The sequence below is a fragment of the Centroberyx gerrardi genome, chromosome 9 (genome assembly GCF_048128805.1).
Source record: "Centroberyx gerrardi isolate f3 chromosome 9, fCenGer3.hap1.cur.20231027, whole genome shotgun sequence".
NCBI lineage: Eukaryota > Metazoa > Chordata > Actinopteri > Beryciformes > Berycidae > Centroberyx > Centroberyx gerrardi.
Genome location: NC_136005.1, coordinates 12167092 through 12187858, shown reverse-complemented (window position 1 = coordinate 12187858; position 20767 = coordinate 12167092). Strand labels below are relative to the sequence as shown.

Genomic DNA, 20767 nt, shown 5'->3' with positions numbered 1-20767 from the left:
TTTTCCACTCTAGGTGACTGACTCAGTGCTGTACCTTGTTTTCAGGAGTTAACTTTGTACTGCACACACATCATCAATTTAGTGTGTAAATTAGGCCAATTTCCTCGTTTATGAGAAACATACCTCATACCTAACATAACATAGCATTACATTACTTTGAGGTCTAGATGGACTTCGTTGAAACAGCGTGGCTTCTAATTAAAGAGGCCCCTCTCTGGACTGCGTTTCCCAGGGTTCACCAGTACCCCTATAGTCTACAGCCAGTGGAAGGCTGTTGGTCTAAAGACAGCTGTTTCTGGGCATTTGGGAGGGAATGTCCATGGTAATCATTGGGTAATTATGGTTATGGGAAGACGAGGTTATAAAGATGACCCTATATGATCTGCAGCACAGCTGCTCTGCCCTGAACTGACAGTGGGTTTATTACAAGGGTGACTTGAAGCTTGGTCTGAACCCTTGTCTGCGTCTGGACACCATGTCTGAGAGCTAATATGTGTCTTCACGTATCAGTCAATGTGACTCACCATGAGCATGCAGTCACTGAGCCACCTTGGCTTCACAAAGATTTATTTTATTCTATTTCTGGATATGTGTAAATTTCTAAAAGTCTGCCAGGTTATCCACGGAAACATGTGCATGTGTTGTTCACTGGCAAAGAGCACAGATTCCAGGAAGAGTCATAAAAAATATCATAGAAAACCATCTGTGTGGACAATAATCACAGACATGTGGATTACATATACAAAACAATATAATCACAAACGTGTTGCTGATTTATTCAAACCTCTGCATTCCAGAGGCAAGATGCGAGATATAACGATGCTATCTATAACCCAAACCAGCAAACCAGGGTGCCAAAGTTAGCCTGTATAATTAAGGCAGAGGAAATTAGCATTTCCAAATAGATCTCCATAGAGCTACAATTTGTTTCCAACTGCACCGAATTATCCTGTTAAAAGGTGGACTCACTCCAAAGGCACCATTTGGGAGTTGCACATTTCGGAAGACAAGATCTACAGTGAAGAGTGTTTCCCTTTCTGTTGGGATGGCCTAAAGCCTTGGAGAGGGATAATGTTGTGAAAATACACTTTTCAAGTTAGTAATTTGTTTAACACACCTTGCACAGTGAATATGGCTCTCTGGGAATTCAAATCAAAACAAAGCTTTACAACCGAATATCAAATGGACTAAAAATGGAAATATGTAACAAAGGCTTAGACACAATGGAGTTCAAAAGTAGTATGGCTGAAATGCCTCTTACACCTAATATGGTGAACAAAATAAGTGAGAAGTTATATAGGCGAGTGAAGTAACAGAATATAGCTTCATGTTTGAGACAGAAGATCATTTGATGGCAGTGACAGCTAACCTTTACCACCAGAGTTCATCTCCATGGTTACTCAGCGCCACTCCACAGCATTTGGTACACTGATGGGCATATATTTACCTATGCTTGTCTATCTCAGGTCATAAACCTGTTTGAACTCTGACCCTCATTAAAGCTGCCAGAGAGGCCAGAGCAAGGTCTTCCATGGCGATACACACACACCACTAAAACACACATACCTCTAAAACATCTTTCCCATTTGCTAAATTGGGAAATGCGGAACAATAAAGTTGTCTGTGATGACAAAAGGAGAAGAGGGGGAGCTGAGCCCATCTCCGGACCAGAGGTTCCTGTCCTGCCTCACCTTCGCCTGTAAATCAACTCTGTAAAAAGGCACCATAAATCCCCGCTGTGGAAAGCTGAGAATCAGAGAGTATGACAATCAGTTCGCTCCAGCTCTGGGAAGCTCTCGCTCCGATTTATCATCTCTATTTCTCGTGCTCTCCCTCTCCCTCTCCCTCTCTCTCTCTCTCTCTCTCCCTAAGGAACATGACTTCATAGCTCTTTCCCAAGTATTGACATTGTATTTATCCTGCCGTGTATTCACACTCTCACAGGTTGGAGGCTGTTTTCTCTGAGCATAAAGCTTCTCTCTCTATCTCTCTCTCCCTCTCTCTCTCAAAATTCAAATTCAAAAATGCTTTATTGGCATGTCAGTGTTGCCAAAGCAATGAGGTGTACTCTCTCTCTCTCTCTCTCTGTCTCTCTCTCTCTCTCTCTCTCTCTGTCTCTCCATCTCTGGGTCAAACTGGCTAACTGATGTTTGTTGCGTGTGTTTGAGTGTGTGCATGTCTGTGTTTCTGTGTTTGTCTATGTGTGTCAGTGTCTATGTATATGTGTGCGCCTGTGTGTTTCTGTGTGTGCGCTCCTGTCCAAGTGTGTGTGTGTGTTTGGAGGCTTAATGGAATGTGAGTGTGTGTAAAGGGTCTGGCAGGGGCCAGGCGTGACTGACGAGATGACTCTGGCCTACTAAAGCAGTGAAGCTGAACACATTGCACGCTACTTAATACACACATCTACACATACTTTCCACGCTCCCAAAGAGGTGCTTAACTACAGTGTTTTCTGCATGCCCAACACATATTAACTTCATACTCTCTAAGCCCGCACACACTCTACTAATCGCACTACGACAAACGTGATTTCACACACTCCGCACGTGCAGTAAAACACCTCGCTCCTCTCCACACACACCAGTCCACATCCTGAGTGGGGTGTAACTAGGCCCAGCGGACTGACCCGGGGCAGCCAGACTCTCTGCTTTAATCCTGACAAACCCTGTGACCTGCAGGCTTTAGCACAGGCCTGGGACTCTCTGCACTGCTATTATACTGGCTAAACTACTACACTGGCTCCCATGAGAGAAGGGTGGGGGGAAATAAGTTTGGAATCTAGCCTGGCAATTGGGTTAGTAGCAACTAAACCTGGTCAGTGCAGAAAGCAGTATCATGGTGTCAGTAGTTTGGGCCACTTAATCACAAATTAGGTAATTAAATGCTCAAGAACATTTCAGCAGGGTTAAAGGACTATACACTGACTTTTTGGGAGTTTGGCCCATTGGTCACTTTTCCCAATATGTGCCGAGAAGACTGGCATCAAAATCATCTGTGTGAGTCCAATAGCTCTGACTAGCGCTATCCTAAAAATAAGAAAATGAGAACTTGTAGCAGTTCTAAGGCTGGATGGTTTTAATCTTAATGATGAATCATAACCTACCAAGCTTGTTTAGAGGATTGGTAAAATAGACAAAAAAAGAATGCACTCTTTGGAACTACTTTCAATGGCAGAAGATCTCTTTTCCCGTAAGACTTGTGGGTGTGTAAGACTTCTTTTGTTTACACAGGAGGTGAGTGAAGTCAGCCAGACAGCCAGACAAGCCAATGCTTTTGATTCATCATGGACTTCACTAATGATGAAGACTGAGATTTTGTTTTCAGAAACTAGGAATAGCTAGGAATGGATTACTAAAAGGTTTTTCTTCATACTTTTGATAATGCCTTCGATTACTTACCAACAGTGTTAGCATGGGCAGCAGACAGAACTATCTACCGGAGACACAGACATGATTTTGGTGCCAATTATTTTGTCAGATATTGGGTAAAGTGACCAATGGGCCAAACTCCCAAAAATTTTGTATAGTCCTTTAATGCTCGCCACAGGCTTGGACTCACGTTGAAAGACCGGAGTCCACTATGCCATCCTGCCACCGCAGTTGTGTAAATCGGCCTTATACGGTTCCAGTGCTAAAGAAGTAGATCCTTGTGGTTTTGAATTGAGGTGGTTATTTTTTGCGTTGGCTCTTATACCGAGCCCCCGGATCTAAGAGGATTGATGGGGATCTGAAGTGGCTAACAAGCTATCCCTCTGCTTTACCTCTGTTTTGCGGTTAGCAACTAATAATGATAGTGTTTCAGATGAAGCTAAAGATATTTGTTGGTTGTGTGCCACTGTTACTGACCTCCTCCTCCTGCTCCACAGCTGGGAGAGAGCTGGCCGTTTGAACAGGTACACATGTTGGGTCTGGAACAGAAACCTTCACCACATGAGTTCCTGCAGATGGCTGGAGAGAGAAGAGGAGAGGAGAGGAGAGGAGAGAAGAGGAGAGGAGAGGAGAGGAGAGGAGAGGAGAGGAGAGGAGAGGAGAGGAGAGGAGAGGAATGTCAATTTAATTGATTCACTGAAAATGTAGTACATCTTGCTTGTCTTTATCTGAAGATTATGATAACATGAACAGAATTATTCCCACGTCTGTTTATTATTGTTATCTTATCCACTGTGCTGTATGATATAATGTATAAAAGATGGTTTAAGACGGAGATACTTACGGACTATACACTGGTTCCCTCCAGGCAGGGTCTTCCAGCCAGGACAGCAGTAGGAGTGGAAGCGAGAGCCACACACATTGGGCCTGATAGAGTCAGAAAGACAGAACAAACAAACTCAATACTCACCCAGACCTCCCAAAAATCATTTAGTAAAAACCCTAAACAAATACACACAGTTATGAGTTATTTTCTGAGCAGTCCGAGACCTGCACGGCCTCTACTTTCAGTGTAAACAGAACTAACTTTGATACAAAGCCTCCTCGGATGATGGATGGAGGCATTTTCAAGGAGGGAGGAGGGGAAGGAAAGGGGGGGTGGGGGGGTGGGGGGGGCTGCTACACCATGAGGAGCAGCAGTTTGTTTTCAGTCATAGCTGAATTTAAACTTTTCAAGACAGGATGTATAAAGTCCTCCTCGCTCCCAAACCCCATGCCTTGTCTGTCCTGTGCTCTGGCGAACAGTCAAGTCTTCGTCTTATTGGTGGAGAGCCTGCAGCGACCTTTGACCCTTTCTGACAGATGTAAGAGTCATCACAGCTTATGGGGCGCTTGATTGGCCTGACAGGTTAGCCACAAGCTTTCCTCTGAGGAAATGGCAAAACCACATCTAGAGATGGCTGGCTCTGCTCAACACAGACACACACACACACACACACACACACACACACACACACACACACACACACAGAGGAACTGATGTCTGCTGCTGGCTTACAAGCTAACAGGAAGACTACTTCAGTCTTCATACTTGGCTATAACTCAGTTAATTTAAAAGCTTGATGAAGACTGTGATATACGGTCGGTTTGACTACTGTTGACAAAATGTACTTATTATAAGTCGCTTTGGACAAAAGCGTCTGCTAAATAACGTAATGTAATGTAAAAGCAGATTGAAGTAAAATTTACTGCATACACCAATCCAAGGACCCAAAATCCATGTACTATAAGGAAATGTGTGCAAGTTAACGTGTGCACTCAAGTGAAAGACACTAAGCTTTCTTAACAAGCTTATATTCCCTTATATTCCAATTGTGGTTGCACTAATGACATCCTTAGTGACCTTTCAAAGCATATAATGACGGGTATATCTATGTTGGTGGTTAGCTGTTTGCATTTGATGATGGCATGACTAAGGATTGAGGGACCACAGCTTGGTAACATAGGATAAAGCTTGGTCCAGATGCTCATGGTAAAGTCATTTACCGTAGGGATCAGATCTCTTTGGTCTAGACAATTTCTGCCCCCAGGACATGATTTAGGGCTGGTTAAACTGGCTCTCGATTACCCAATGTTTTTTGAAACTGACCAAGAGCTATAACAAAATCAAATTAAATGGCTCCTCAAGCCTTTAAAAAGAAGCCATTACATTTTAGTTAGTTATTTTTCTAAATACTTGTGACATTGTGGGGGAAAAAAAGTTGTTTAGTTTCCCTAAAATTGCTTGTTAGCTTTATTCACATCACTCATTGAAAACAAAGGATATAGATAGCTACAAGACTAAAATTAGACATGTCAAGTGATTGTCAATTCGTTTTTTTGTAAAAGCAGTTGTGTAAGCGATAGACTTCAACAGAAATGTGCAACTTTTAGTGGAATATGCAGTCAAGAACAGGTCCAGAGCTAAAGTGGGAAATTAAACGCAAGCTCAGATGAAGTTTTCGAGTTCTTCCTGTGTGAAACATAAGATAACCTCCCTCTCCTCCTCACCGGACGGTAACCGTAGTAACCTCCGGCTGTCACCAGGGAGATGACAGCTGGGGTTTGGATCTCTGATGGATGGAGAGCAGAGCACACCTCCAACCGCATTACCAGATGGCACAGGGGGACAGAGAGACAGACAGAGAGAGAGAGAGAGAGAGAGAGAGAGAGAGAGACAGGCAGACAAGAGGTACGCAGGTTGGTAGAATGAGTGGTGAAACAAAAAGGGAAGAGTGAAGAGTTACAGTGCAAAAAAAGAGGAAGGCTGGAAAAGAGAGGAGGGTTCATTGAAACTGAAACGTGAGGGTTGGTCTTAGAGAGAGAGTGCGAAGAGAGTGAGAGGAATGACGGTTAGGAGGAGGGAAGAGGGGATGGTGGGAAAGGAACAGGGGATCAGTGGGAGGGAAAGCAAAACAAGTTTATGTTGAGAAGAGGAGGAAGGAGGAGGAGGAGTGAGAGCGGAAAACAGAGCAACAGATATGGAAACAGAGGAGAGGCCAGACCCTTAGGGGGGGTTGCATTTCTGGGGCAAACATACACATCTGAAGGGACTGGAGAAGGAGAGATCCAAAAAACTGTTTCGAAATCCATAGAACAAGAGATCAACATTCCAATACTTAATGAGGGGTGAAACCAACTTCTTCCGTGATCTATTTCCCCACAAAGGGTTGAAGATTTTCCACTGTTAGAGACCTGGGGGATGTCAATATATGAAGGATTAGGGGTCTGACCCTGAGGTGCTCTGGTTTGTTATTCTTTCTCCCTCTCTCTCTCTCTTTCCTCCAGGTCAATGCCTGGTCTCCTATCAGAGAGAGGAGGGGTTAGAGGGAGAACTGAAGTAGAAGGGAACCAAAGACAGACACAAAAAAGAGAGTTTAAGCCCCAGGGGTTTTCCTCAATATTGAAATGTCCTACTGTTCTCGGGGCTCAATCTAAAGGAGATTAACTCTTCTGTGACTGTGCCGCAGCCTTTGAAGTTGCCTCCCGGCCCGTGGCCCGCTCATTAACTGCCATTAATAGTAATAAAAGGAAAATGGCTGCCACCTCATCCAGGGGGGAAATATGAAGACTGGAAGACAAAAGGCCATTTTTGTCTGAACTCGGCTACAGTGAGAGGGCGGGAGCAGCTTCACAAACTAACGCAAAGGGACAATTTTCGGACATGGAGGACGCCAAATAACTATATTTACGCAGCACTTTTCCAAACAAAGTTACAAAATGCTGCACAATAAAAGGCAGGATAGCTGCATGAATACTTTTTTTTCCCATTCTGTTTCACAACGCCCTGCCACTTTGAACATTTTAAGGTATCTTTAATCTTTTTTTATCTTTTTTTTCTCTCATTCTCTTGAAGTCTTGAGGTTTTTTACGTCTTACAGCAGCCCCACCGCACAGAGGGAGTCCCCTCAGGCGGTCACCAGACGCCCAATCTGACAGAAAGTGCAAACTCAACAGGTTCTGAGGCTGCGGCCAGAGGGTTCACTTCACATGCGGGATTCCAGAGGGTCAAAGGTTAAGGCAGTTCAGAGCAGCAGGCCTCCACTGAGTTACAGGAAAGGACAGCGCCGGGCAGGCCTGGAAAATGACTACAGACAGTCTCTTTCTATGAAGACACGGACCAGAAGTTCACAGTTGCCAGGGCTCCAGGTCAGGTGTGTGTGTGTGTGTGTGTGTGTGTGTGTGTGTCAGTGTACTGGTCATAGGGTCAGTGGTCATCTGCCTGGCATTTGACCCCTTCTGGAAGACTGTTACGTATTGCTGCCCCTAGCAACACCTGGGCCTGCTGCTCTTCTATTAGATGTAGAAATGGGGAACGCTAAAGTCAAGGAGGAGGGGGAAGGATAAAGGAATGTACTGCACAGAAAACGACAGAACTGGAGATGGTGTAAGAGAGAGAGAGAGAGACTTTTGGCAGTGAAATAGTGAGCGGGTACACAGAACATAAATGCTGCGGTGGTGTGTGTGGTATGATGTGAAGCAGGACCCCTCCGGCTGGCAGACTGCTATGAGAGAGAGACAGAGAGAGATGGAGATACAGTTCTATAGCACAATAACTTATAGTGCGGTCCACCGCCACAGTATTTCACAAGGCCCAGAGGGAACATTTGACTGTTGTTTTTCTGTTTTCTGTCATCATCCAAGATCTTTATTTTCTGCAGATGATTTGCTGCCAAGCTCATGTTGTTTGTGATCAACTGTAACGATGTACAGAGTTTATAACTGTAGGGTTTTATAACTGTGAATCAAATACAACTCTGCATATAAATAAGCTAATAATGCCGTGCCTTTGTGTGTGTATATGGACATTGTGTGAGTGAGTGTACGTGTGTGTTTGTGCGTGTTGCAGTGTGTGTGTATGTGTGTGTGTGTGTGTGTGTGTAATGTAAAATGAGGGTAGTCAACTGATGGCTATATCTCCTCATAGAGTCTGACATTAAATAGGAACCACATTATTTACAGACCACATGCCAATCAGCTGTCCCAGATAATCCTGTCTTCATTGCTTAGCCTAAGCCTGCACATATGCATAAAATGCAGACAAATAAAAAAATCTGAAAGGAAACCTAATGCGCATAAAACAGAAATGGAAGCTGGCTATCCTTCGCCCATCCCTAATATGCATTCTTCTCAAACTTTTTCATGAGCTTCCCCCCTTTTTCTTCCCTCTTTCCTCAAAATTCTCCTTTAGTAAAGAGGTTTGCGCTGCGACATCCTAGACAGGGGAATTCTTTTATTTTCTTTCAAATTAGGCATATGCCCGGGCAGACTCTCCGGGGACTGCAAGCTGAGGACCCGGTCCAGGCCCGTGGGGTGGTATTGACATTATCCTGGAAGGGGCTTGAGCGGCTGAATGCAATTCTCTGCTTTGGGGCTGATTGTCTGCCAAGTTAGCCAGCGTCCAAGGCGTCTCTCCTGAGCAGAGCTGGGTGAGGCCGGGCCAAGCTGGCCTCGGTTAATACGTTGGGTTGAAAGCAGGTCTGGCTGCAAAAAAAAAAGAACCTGGCTGGATTCCTCAACTCTAACATACAAGAGATCTTATTAGACTATAAATATTCAGCTCCCTGAGTATGTAGGGCATGGGAAAACAAAAGCAAACTCTCTCTCTCTGTCTCTGCCTCTCACTTTCCCTCTCTCATTCTACCAACCAGACGGTCACCCATCCATCCAGCTAACCAGCCAGTCAGCCTCAGGTCTGATCTGATACCGCCCTAGAGTGGACTGATGCCAGGCTGCAGTGTGCTGTGGGAGCCAATAAATCAGAGCCAGTCAGCATCAGACCCAGTGCTACCAGAGACAGACCAGGGGATATGGAGCTCCAGCCAGCAAATAAACACAGTTCCCCAGCTCAAGGCCAGCGTAATGACCATCATTAAACTAACCTCCCTCCATCTCCCACACAGAGAATCTGTGAAACCCATACTGTGTTACTGACAGTCCACTACGATTGGTGCAACTCCCTGATGGAAGCCTTAAGATACAGGCCAGGGTTTGCGTGTCTTGCGCTGTACTGCGGACTGGGGTGACTGAATGGGAGATTTCAAAATCTCTCTGTTCGTAAGAAGCAATTGGCCCACACTGAAGAGAGCCTTATCAACAGCCAACGCACGCTTGAGGGTTGTAGCAGGGTTACTCATCACAAACATGTGGTCAGATCACCCCACGGCTTCCTTCCAGAGGTGGCCAGATGAAACACGCTCATAAGGAGATGACTAACTTTGCCCAAGCTCAGAAGAACTCTGATAGTTTCCAGCCAACAACAATCAAACAGTAACTGAAAATAAATTCAACACATTAGAACTATTTGCTTTGGCCAGTCTGCAGCGGCACATGGGAGGTGCTTTAGGTTTAGGGATAATTTAAATGACAGTTACCAGGCAACACCTAGAAATCCAATAAAAATAATCAAGTCGATTTCAAATAGTTTGTCAAATAGGTCAGTTTGTGGTACTAATACTCGCAGGCTACCATAGCGTTTTATCCTTTCAGTTTCCTGAGTTTGATAGATCTTCCATGTAATCGAATCACCTATTTACTTCAGTATGCAAAACTATCACTGCATGAGCATTTAATTCCTACACAGTAGTGTTTCCAGAACCCAACAATGTAATGGAAAAAGTCTGCAGGCTTTTGTTACTTGTTCCTGTGAAACCATGGACAATTTGATGGGAACAATATGAGATTGTGCAAGTTCTGCTGGTTCCTTGACTCTCTCCTCGGGCCTCTCTCTCGCTGTCTATTAGCCGGATTGTGAATGTGAATTATTGTTCATTCAGATCATTTATTCAACATTTTCATTTCAATGCCACTCACCACATGTGTGGTTCACAGAGCACCTGGGGTGTTTCCAACAGGATAAGCCTGTCATGTTGGCCCTGAGGACGAGGGTGGCTGCTCAGTCTTTGGTACAAAATGTCTCCTTTAAAACATGTCTGGCTCCCCTAAATGTTGAGGGAGTATAATTTTCTTTATTTAAAGTGCAGCAATGCCTGCCATATTAATCAAAATGAGTGACAACTCAGACTAGTCTATTTATATTACGCAGCAGGAATCGTCACTGAACATGTTGTTAGAGAAAACACCGGTGCTATGACTCTGAGCTTTACTCACCACCGTTACTAAGCCATAATTGAACACGATTCATTTCATTTCTCCATGGAGGCTAGTTATTTCTCTCCTGTGCGCTCTTTCTCTCTCCCAATTTCTTCTCTCTCTCATCCCCCATTTCTTCACTTACTCCCTCTTTCTTAAACTCTCTGTCCTCTGCCATGCTTTCTGTTACTTTGTCACCTACAGCAGAGAAACAAGCGCCCCTTGTCACACGCCCCCCGGGTGATACGAATACCTCATTTCCTGTGGCTTGGCACTGGGGGAACCATAAGCCGGGACAGATGAGAGTCTGATTGGAATAACTGATGCCGACACTCAAAACGGGCCCCAACAAAACATCCTTTGTTTTTCAAAGAGGGGGGAATTATACAGTAAAAACTCTTTGCTCCATTGACATACATCCCACACCCAGTTTCATGGTCATTTGGGAGAAAAATAAGAGAGTTGGACTGATGGAGAGAGAGAGAGAGAAGGGACAGAGTGGGATGGAGGGAGGGCGAGTGGGGCTGTAATTAATTTCACTGGATACCCCCCTGACACACACATACACTCAAACAAACAAAACCTTTAAATACATACACAGGCATACATACAGTATATGTACATACCCCCCCACACACACACCATTTCCCCCCATCTCATGCCTCAGCTTAAACCAGCGGGGCCAGCAGCCTCCCCTCGGCCGCCCTGAACTACTTTCTCAAACTAATACACTCAGGGGAATTTGGGTCATGCTTTTCACTCATCATCCCCTCATTAGATGTATAGACTTAAGGCTTTTTTCCTCCCTTTCCCATGAAAATGTCAATTTGCTGTAAGTACGCTGGGAGTTTTCAGTGTGGCCAGCAGCCTGTTAACTTCGAACATGTGCTGTTTTTGAGAAAACAATGTGGTAGTATTCAGCAGCATAATTTGGTATAAGGCTAGCTTGGCCTTAGCCCAGAAAGCACAGCAGTTGAAAGAGAGCTGCCAGGAAAGCAGAGAGGGGAAAGACATTTATGTTGTAGGCCTACTCCAGATACGACTACAAAGATACTGAGCTGTGTGTTCGAACCCTAACTTAACTGCAGCTCCCCCTCCTTCACATCACCACACTTGATATGTACGCTTCTGTGATATGGACAAAATCAAAAGACAAGTACATTTTGCCATTTTGATAGCAGATAACACACACACACGCACACACACACAGATCCTCGTCCTTACCCTCTCAGTGTCTCCTGGCCTCGGCGTCGGACCCTCTGCACCTCTCTCTGGTCCACAGCGCCGGTGAAGCGGCTAGCCTGGTACGGTCCGTCCCCGGTCTGAGCGCCCGCCACATGGGCCGCCGCGAAACACATCGCCGCCCATCCCAGCAGCACCTGGGCCACCTTCCCTGATCCCATTGGTCGGTCTGGCTGTACCTCCAACCGCGTTACCCCCAAGTTACCACTGACTCTCTGACTTTCTGTTCACCGTATGGACCCAGGGTGAGCAGAACTGCACACACGCTCAAGGATCTAGACCTGGATCCAGACCAAGTCCTGGTGTGCACTCCAGAGTCGGGGCTAGACAGAGAGAGAGAGGAGATGAAAGCTTAGAAACACATGTTTTGAGCAGTGGTTCTCATCAAACGTGCACTGAAACCCAAACTTACTCTTGTCCAGGAATTCTTGACCCAACAACTAAGTTGGACTTCATTACACAAGTTTGGCTTTTCTAACAACTGAGAAAACATGAAGGCATACAGTAGGTCAAATCAGTTTTACCTATAGGTGAAACATTGTAGGAATTACTTTTTGAAAAAAAGTGAAAATGATGATCATCGTCATAAATTTTATGACCCAAAAAACTTGAAAGCAGACCATGTAATTCTCATGTAAAATGGCTTGTTCTGGAAGTATCCCATTGTTTGATTTTTTTTTTCTTGTTTGTGATGTGCTCAGTGGTTATAATGAGAAAAGAAAAAAAATACGACTTAGAGGAGAATAGGGAAAAACAGGCAGGGAAATGGAAGAGCCACTTCAAAGGGCTCCAGTGATCTCTGTTTTCCTTAGACTGAAATTCAAAGCAGTCCCATAAGAGATTTATCAATCCAGTGACACAATATATGTACCAGCAACACCAAATGTACTCCAGTGACATCAAGTATGCACAGGTAACAGACTACAGAGGGACAAGTCTGATTGAGGGATTTCCTAACAACAAACCATAATTCTCCAAATATCTGTTGATACCTGGGAGCCTCTGACCTGGATGCCCATTGGATGTTCTCTATGGATTGTTTGACCTTGAATTGTGTATCTTGCAAACCTGATGAGACCGGATGTTGTAATGTAATCGCTCATTACAAGGGATATTAATAAGAATCCTGACCATATAAAACCAAAGAAGCTATTTTTTACTTGTAACATTTCTAGATTGTCCACATCCAACAGGATTGATTTTTTTCCCTCTGATCCACTGAAAAAGGAAGGAGCTCGCACACTTCTGTCCTCCAACAGCTTTAATGGACGGACAACGTTTTGTGCACAACGGCTCTTCGTCAGATCAATTGTTTAAATTTTTACTCTCGAGCCTCCATCCATCCATCCTGATATTTTCCTTCCCTAAATGACACCCTGTGCCTAGAGGGAGCCAGAGAGACAGAACAGAGGGAGGATGGGAGGAAGGACAGAGGTGAGAGTGGAGGTGAAGAGGATCAATAAACTTAAAATGCTACTCTCTCTCTCATACACACACACACACAGAGAGAGAGAGAGAGAGAGAGAGAGAGAAGAGATAGAGCGAGAGAGAGACTCATTTTTAAATTTGAGAGAAAAAAAAGACCAATTAGTCATTCCACATAGAGTCCCAAATTTAATTATCCCCATTATTATTCATTATGTGATTTTGCAGAGTCTGGTCTTCTAAATCAAATTAATTTGCAATTACTAACCCCGCACATATAGTCTTACAAAGGCTGCCCTGACTGCATTAGGGCATATTAAATTGAAAAGCATCCAAAGTCCAACTGGACAGCCATGGGGTTTATTTTCTCTTCTCCGCCTCATTATAGGCCAGTGTTAAGACTGAACTGTGGGCCCCCGGTGATATATAACCTCAGCAGAGCCTTGCTTCCAGCCGCAGAGGAGAGATGGGTCCAACCGCATTATCTAGGCTGGAGAGAGACGGGTGGCTTGGGAGGAGGAGAAGAAATATGGCCCCGCAGCCCACTGACTCAGATTAATTTTAATGGAAGATGAGAGATAGATGAGTGGTGTGGGGGGAGAGCTGTAATGTAATGGACAAGACAGGGACTAACAGGCAAACAGAGGGAGACAGAAAGAGAGATTTGAGTAAATCCTAATATGAATGTAGGCCTATATAAATCCATATCGTAAAATGAATTCGTTTGATTTTCCTGTTGTCATGACAGTTATTTGGGGGGAAAGAATAAACACTAAAAATATCACTGTAATAGTCCTATAACATTCCAATAGAGATTTATAGTGTGTATGTGCCTGACACTGAATAGTTTATACTGACCTTAGCCTACTTTTATCTCCTATGTGATATTTAAGCAGGCTATATAGCATCCTTCTAAAATGTATTCTTACTTCTTACTATATGGTTCTTTTTTTCGTAAGGGAGAGGCACAAGTACAAAAGAAAAACAAAGACTTTCAACTCAAAAACGACAAGGACAAAAAAAAAGTTGTGGCTTCAGCTGCTTGCAGTGAGAAGTGGATGAGGGCGGGATCAATGCCGAACAAAAGAAATGCCTGATCAATTACCGAGTGGCAGGGCAGCGATCTGCCGAGCGCTGCTCCAACCGCGACAGTCCGCTGTCAAACTAACCGGTAAAGTCCTGCTTTATCAATGAATCCACTGATCATTAGAGTTCAATAGCCGGCACATGTGTTTTAAATCAAACTCTTTTAAAGCTGCCCTTTTCATATCCTACGAAAAAGAACTAGGCTATTGTAATCTATAATACATTTTAGAAGGAAAACTATAAATCCCTATAGGAATGTTATAGTGATGCCATAGGAGGTAAAACAATACCATAAAGTACGATAAAGTCAGTATAAACTCACTATTTAGTACCACAGATACACTATAAGTCCCTAAAGGAATATTATTGGGAATTTTCGCCATTGTTCCTTTTGCTACACTTGAATAGAGTGAAACGGCTATGGAAACAGCTTGCTGCAGGTTGACAGAAAGACAAATATGGTATTTCCCCAATTTTGCAGCGCTGAACCGAGCTCTGCATGTCACCGCAACTTTATGAATGGGAAAAACGCAACATCAGCTCCTACTCGCTGAAACACAAGTTAAACCAAAAGGGAAATTAGGTTAGGGCGCCCTTTATTCCGTTTTACTTGCCAGGAACCGCTTCCCAAAGTATGAAAATCCAACAAAGCGAACAATCTAACTGTAAAACGTGACTGGCTTGTCGTTTTTTCTTTTCTTTAAGTTTCTCAAAAAGCCGGTAAAACAGATGCAACTTCTGAGCCTTACCCGCACAGGGATTAATTTTCCGTTTTGACCAAACTTTTTTCCACGCTCCTGCATCTAATTATGAGATTAGACATCCATTCTATGTAGCCTACCACACATGCATAAAGCGATAATCTCCTGTGAAACAGCAGATTCCTAAAACAATAGTGACGATCAAGGCAATTGATAACTATATTGTCATAAATCAATAATGCACAATACCTTGCAACAATTGGAGTGCCTTGGCGTCGAGGAGCCCAGAGTCGGAATTTGAGACAGGATATGTGCCCCAGAACGGAATATTGAACTATAGCCTTGTGAGAAAAAGAGAAAAGTTAGGGAATTGCCCTGATTGGGAGAGGGGAGGGGACAGAGGGAGAGAGAGAGGAGGGGGGTAGTAACGGACTGCAGGACAAACCCACATTCCTCAAGACTCCTAGAGCTGTTATAGCAGGGGCCAAGCAGAAACCTTCACACTGTGGCTAACACGGCTTCACCAACATCATTCTGCAGCAACACTCTTTACCTGTGTAATAGGATAAAGGTCCCATCAAAGTAAATGATCTTTGTTGACTGTCAACCATCATTTGCATTTGCATCAAGCTGTAAAAACCCAACAATGTCCACTGGCATATCAATAGAAAAACTAACATCATCCATAAAAGGTTAAGAGGTCATGATGGCTCATGATGAGCATTTAAAAAAAGAGAATGACTGTGATTAGTTGGCATATTTTCCTCCTATTTAACAGAGATGATTTAAACTACTTATTTTTTTAAGATGATTTTTTTGCCCCTTCCATCTTTTTACTAGATAAAAGTAGAGAGAGAAAGACTGGGAGAGAGAGAGGGGAATGACATGCGATGAAAGGCCCTGGGCCAGATTCAAACCCAGGATGTGGCATCCATGCAACACGCACCCCAGACCACTAAGCCACCAGGACGGCTAGATGATTTAAACTTCTATGTTTAATTTCATAGCTGTGTCTCGAGGCTTCACAAGTTGCTGCTCAGCACGCCCCCTTTATCTGCCAATGACAGCCAGTCAATTTGTAAATGAATGTTAAGAGCAAAGCCTAAAGAGCATGTTGCTCTTTCACAGTGTGACAAGTTTACGCTTGCTATTTAGATAGTCCTGCTATTTACTGCCTCGGCCCACTGGGGCTTGTGATTGACGCATCCTTGTGCTTTGTTGCCACTAGTGCTGATAGGAAGTTAACATTAAGAGAGAGGCCATCTGGGTGGTATATTGGTGAGGACAGCTGAGCACATCTCAAATGTTGCTACCTACCGAGTGGACTCCTACACTCTTAACAAAAACGGTTCTATGTTGCACAAGGAAGGAGGTTCTTTTGGCTTGTACAGCCACAACTGGGACAGCAGGGTGTAGAGAATAGGACCCAGGTTCAAGACTAGGTTGGCAACAGGTTGCTGAAGTGTCCTTGAGCAAGTAGACCGAACCTCTACCAGCTCCAGGAGTGCTCCTTTCTAACTGATCCTGTGCTCAAGGTAAAAGTGCATTTTCATAATAGGATCGAAACCATTTTTGGAGCTACAAATGTTCTCAAATAGTTCCATATAGCCTGTTTACGAACCATACATGGTTCTTTATTCTGATTTGTTTGTTTTCATTCCAACAGTTCGAATTCAAGCTGTGTTTGAACCTGGTTATCAATGGTTAAAGTCTTCGAAAGGCAGAGGCTTAGAGTGCTTCACTACTAAACTACTTTCAAAGCCCAAACCTCTGAAGAACCATTTGACTGTATAAGGAACCACCAGGTTTTTAATGGAACCATTAATGGTTCTGCCAATAGAAGTAAAGAACCATTTAAAGGCTCAAGTGCTTCTTCAGACAGTGATGAGCACCATTCAGCCCACAGCGGACCTCTGAAGAACCGCTGGTCTTTAGAGTGGAGGGTCCCTGTTTGTCTTAGGAAACAGGTTTGGGGGACAACAAGCAGAGGAGTGTTTGCCGGGGACAGCGACGCTAAAATAGTCCCCTCTCCTCTTTCTGTTCACACACACATGGGTTTCGTAAGGGCGGCGGTCATAAATACTGTTTTCCACAACAGGGCGCTATGCAGACTTGGAAGCTATCTCAAAAATGTTTTAAATCTTCCTCATTTTATTCTCCCAAACATCCTGCGACCATCTGCCCATGAAAAGGGCTAAGATGTTTTGATGTAAAGCTATTGTTGTAACATCTTTGGCCAGCGTTCAGGACAAAGATTAACAGAGTTGGATAATTACTCTCATGTGAATATGCTTTTTGTCTCTGTAGGACTTGGCGTGATCTGAGTTTACCTAACTGAGTGAAGGGACCGCGGCCAGAACTTCTGGGGGAGAAATAATATAAAACTAGTTTTCATTATCGAGGGATGTGGTTAGATTTTACCTGAATTCCAACGCTCAGTTGATTGGAGGACACTTCCAGATTCTCTTCATGGAAAAAATCACTGTTTGGCTTTGTTGACACTGCTTGGTTTGAACAACAGTAAAACTAATTGGGGGAAATTTCCATTAAATCATATTTTAGCACTCACATTCTCATTGTAACACGAACATGCACGCACGCTCGCACACATACACACAAATGCACACAAATACACACCAATTGCACGTTTTTACCCCCCTCCCACTTCATCCTATTGAACATGGCAATCCATTCTAACATGGAACATGGAGCATGCTGTAGGATCAGCCTTGAACATGCAGCAGAGTCACGCAGGATGATTTGTGGTGTGCTGCAGAAGCTCTCAGGGAGTCTCACAGTCTCACACTGACACCATGAAAGACTGGGATGGATGGGAACAGAGAATTAGACCCTTAAGGACTCTCTAGCTTATGTGTGTGTGTGTGTGTGTGTGTGTGTGTGTGTGCGTGTGTCCCCCCTCTCTCTTTCTCTTTCTCTCTGTCTCTCTCTCTCTCTCCTAGCAGTCCCTCCCTCCTCCCCACTAAACAGAACCACATTTCGCCAGCCGTGATCTGGGCTACAGTGAAAACACACCACTGTCTGTGTGTATTGTACATGCAGAGCCCAGGAAAATACTTTTACTAGCCCTCCCTTCCCCTCTTTCTCTTTTCGTTTGCTCTCACTAACTCTCTCTCTCTCTCTCTCTCTCTCTCTCTCTCTCTCTCTCTCTCTCTCTCTCTCTCTCTTTTCCGTCGTGTATGCATGTATGTAAACGCGCCCAGACACTCACACATGCAGACACACCACATATGTCTACCTATGGTAAAAACATAAGGCTTGAGGAACACGCTGCTTAAACGACCCAAGTGCAGAGTATGCTTGTGACGTCAATGACTTTTCTCACCGCGGTCATTACAGTGGAAGGGAAGACATTATTTGTACACTGAATTCATGTTTAAAGGATTTGTTAGTGCTCTAGATAAGCTCAGCAACGCAAACATACAACATGACCCAAGTGCTTATATTTTTTACAAGATGCAGTTGCACTGTCGGCTTTAAAGATTGTTATTCCATGGTAGAAAAATGCTCTTAGTGAGACTTACTGAAAAGATAAAAAGCAAACTATTTGATAAAATCAAGCTATTTGTTTTACATGGACCAGACTGCAGTTTTACATGTGCGTGGCCTACTAGGAACAGGAGTTTTGGGGGTTTGGGAGTTGTCGCAGCGCAGAGGCTGGGGTCCCTCTTGCAGCTTGCATGATATAAGGGATGACAAGCCAGTACAAAAACCAGATGGGGATCACTTTGTCCCCATATGAGGCTCCCAAACACAGTCGCACACTTGTACATTTACACACAAAGACACACACGCACACGCAAAGCCCGCCTACCATTCGGATCCTGCCCCTCGTGAGAAGGATTGATGTCACTTTTGTTTCTCTGTATTATTCATTGATGGGAGAGATATTGTGATGCTGCGTGCTTGTGTGTACGCTTGTGCTCGTATGTTAGTAGGATTCTTGATGTCGTGCCCAGTCTCTCCCACTGCTGATGGAAGGAACCAAGAGAGACCACCGGGGACCTCCAGGAGCCTGAGGGGGCTTTCAGACTGTCTTTGACCCAGCCAGGAGATCCGTCACTGGGCCAAATCGCTTCCATGACAGCCTCTCAGCAGGGAGCGATTCGTAGCCAGCATTAGTCATACTGTACTGCTGCCCATATGGGGTGAACCGGTGCATATCTGGGTCATCAGAGGTATGAATGGGCCTGGAGGAGTTTATGTTAAAGGATTTAAATTTGTTTCCATGAGGAAATATTACAGCTTACTTGATATAGCTGTGTAATATACTTTTGATCGTCCAAAGGGGGCAACAGCGAGGAATTACATGAACACCACTCTACTTCATGATGTAAAGTATAAAACTACAACGGTCATAATCCATATAAAGGTTTCCACATACACATAGACAGAGACAACATTTGTCCTGAGAAAGGTTTTTGACAAACACATCTTGCCCTGAGAAATGTCTTCTGACCGCAAGGTTGACGACACAAGAAAATATGTAGAGGTGATTTTAGTGCCTAGAATATGTATGTCCATGTCTTTATGGGGAATTCAAATATACAGCACATCTTCATAGTATTGTCATAGCCTTATACTAACATATCTGACAACTAGCAGTCAGTGTAAATCATTAAGCCCTTGTATAATTAGAGATACAAAACGCCTCACTCATTGACACAGAAAAACTGTGCTTATGTTAAAACTCAGGTGTGATGCATGATATTCTATGTAGACTTATTTGTAGTTTTCATTTGTACTTTAGTTAGTTGTTATACTTGATATTTATTGAGGAGCTCATTTGCCAATCAGTCACTATCTTATATGTGAGTTTTGCAATGCATTAACACCAGCAGGAGACATAAAACATATGCTACAGTATCATGTGTTGAAGAGATGCGAGGCATACGAGGACATGAGGAGAAAAGCTACAAAATTAGGGGAAGGGTTGTTTTGAATCTGCAATTCACAGGGTTAGAGAAGGAGGATGGGAAGGGGGGTGGGGGTAAAAGCAGGATATTGCATTTAGTTTTTCATTTTTTCAATCCAAAGCAAGACAAAGTCAAATGAGGTAATGATTATGTTTACTGCAGCCTCTAAGTCCTCAAGCAATAGAAGAAAACCAGATCATCCTGCAGTTTGTGTACAACACAGACTCTGCCTGTCTAACTCATGGTATGTTTTGGAAGAGGTCGGCCTTGAGGTCATGGGAGTGCAGAGGTGAGTGTGTGTGTGTGTGTGTGTGTGTATGTGTGTGTGGTAAGGTGGGGCTGAGGGAATCGAGGTTGGCTTGGTAGTGTCATCATGGTCTTGGGGTTTGTGGTTGGAGCTGTGGGGTCAGGGTGGAGTGTGGCCCGGTCTAGAGATGATCCCAGCTGGGAATCCTGTGGTCCGCCGGTGGTTTTTCCCTCACACACACACACACACATACAAACAAACACAAACACAGTCACTGATAGTGGAAAAACAGCGACCATTTTTAGATTGAAAGTTATTTGTTGAAAAGAGGGATAGATAGATAGACAGATAGAGAGAGAGAGAGATAGAGAGATAGAGAGATAGATAGATAGATAGATAGATAGATAGATAGATAGATAGATAGATAGATAAATAGATAGATTTCCCTGTGACTCCCTTTGACCAACACACAATGCACTAACTATTCACTCGACCTTGTTCCTGTTTTGTTTCCCAGAGTTCCTCAAAACACAGTGTGGGCCAAATATAGCGGGTTGGTTCTGTCTGTGTCCTCAACTGTGTCCTCAGGCTTGACGGGGTTATTTTCAGCCCATCACTCCCTCTGACATCATC

At 43.9% G+C, this 20767-nt stretch overlaps 1 protein-coding gene across 1 annotated transcript in view; it reads right to left on the bottom strand.

Annotated features, from left to right (window-relative positions):
* Positions 1-15269, bottom strand: part of fbn3 (fibrillin 3) — a 72615-nt gene extending 57346 nt beyond the window's left edge. The window contains exons 1-4 of the mRNA XM_071926033.2: positions 15203-15269; positions 11724-12064; positions 4213-4295; positions 3846-3947 (exon numbers count right to left, since the gene is read on the bottom strand). Coding sequence (XP_071782134.2) covers positions 3846-3947; positions 4213-4295; positions 11724-11902 — 364 coding nt within the window. The 5' untranslated portion in view covers positions 11903-12064; positions 15203-15269. The remainder of the gene's footprint in view (positions 1-3845; positions 3948-4212; positions 4296-11723; positions 12065-15202) is intronic.
* Positions 15270-20767: the final 5498 nt, after the last annotated feature.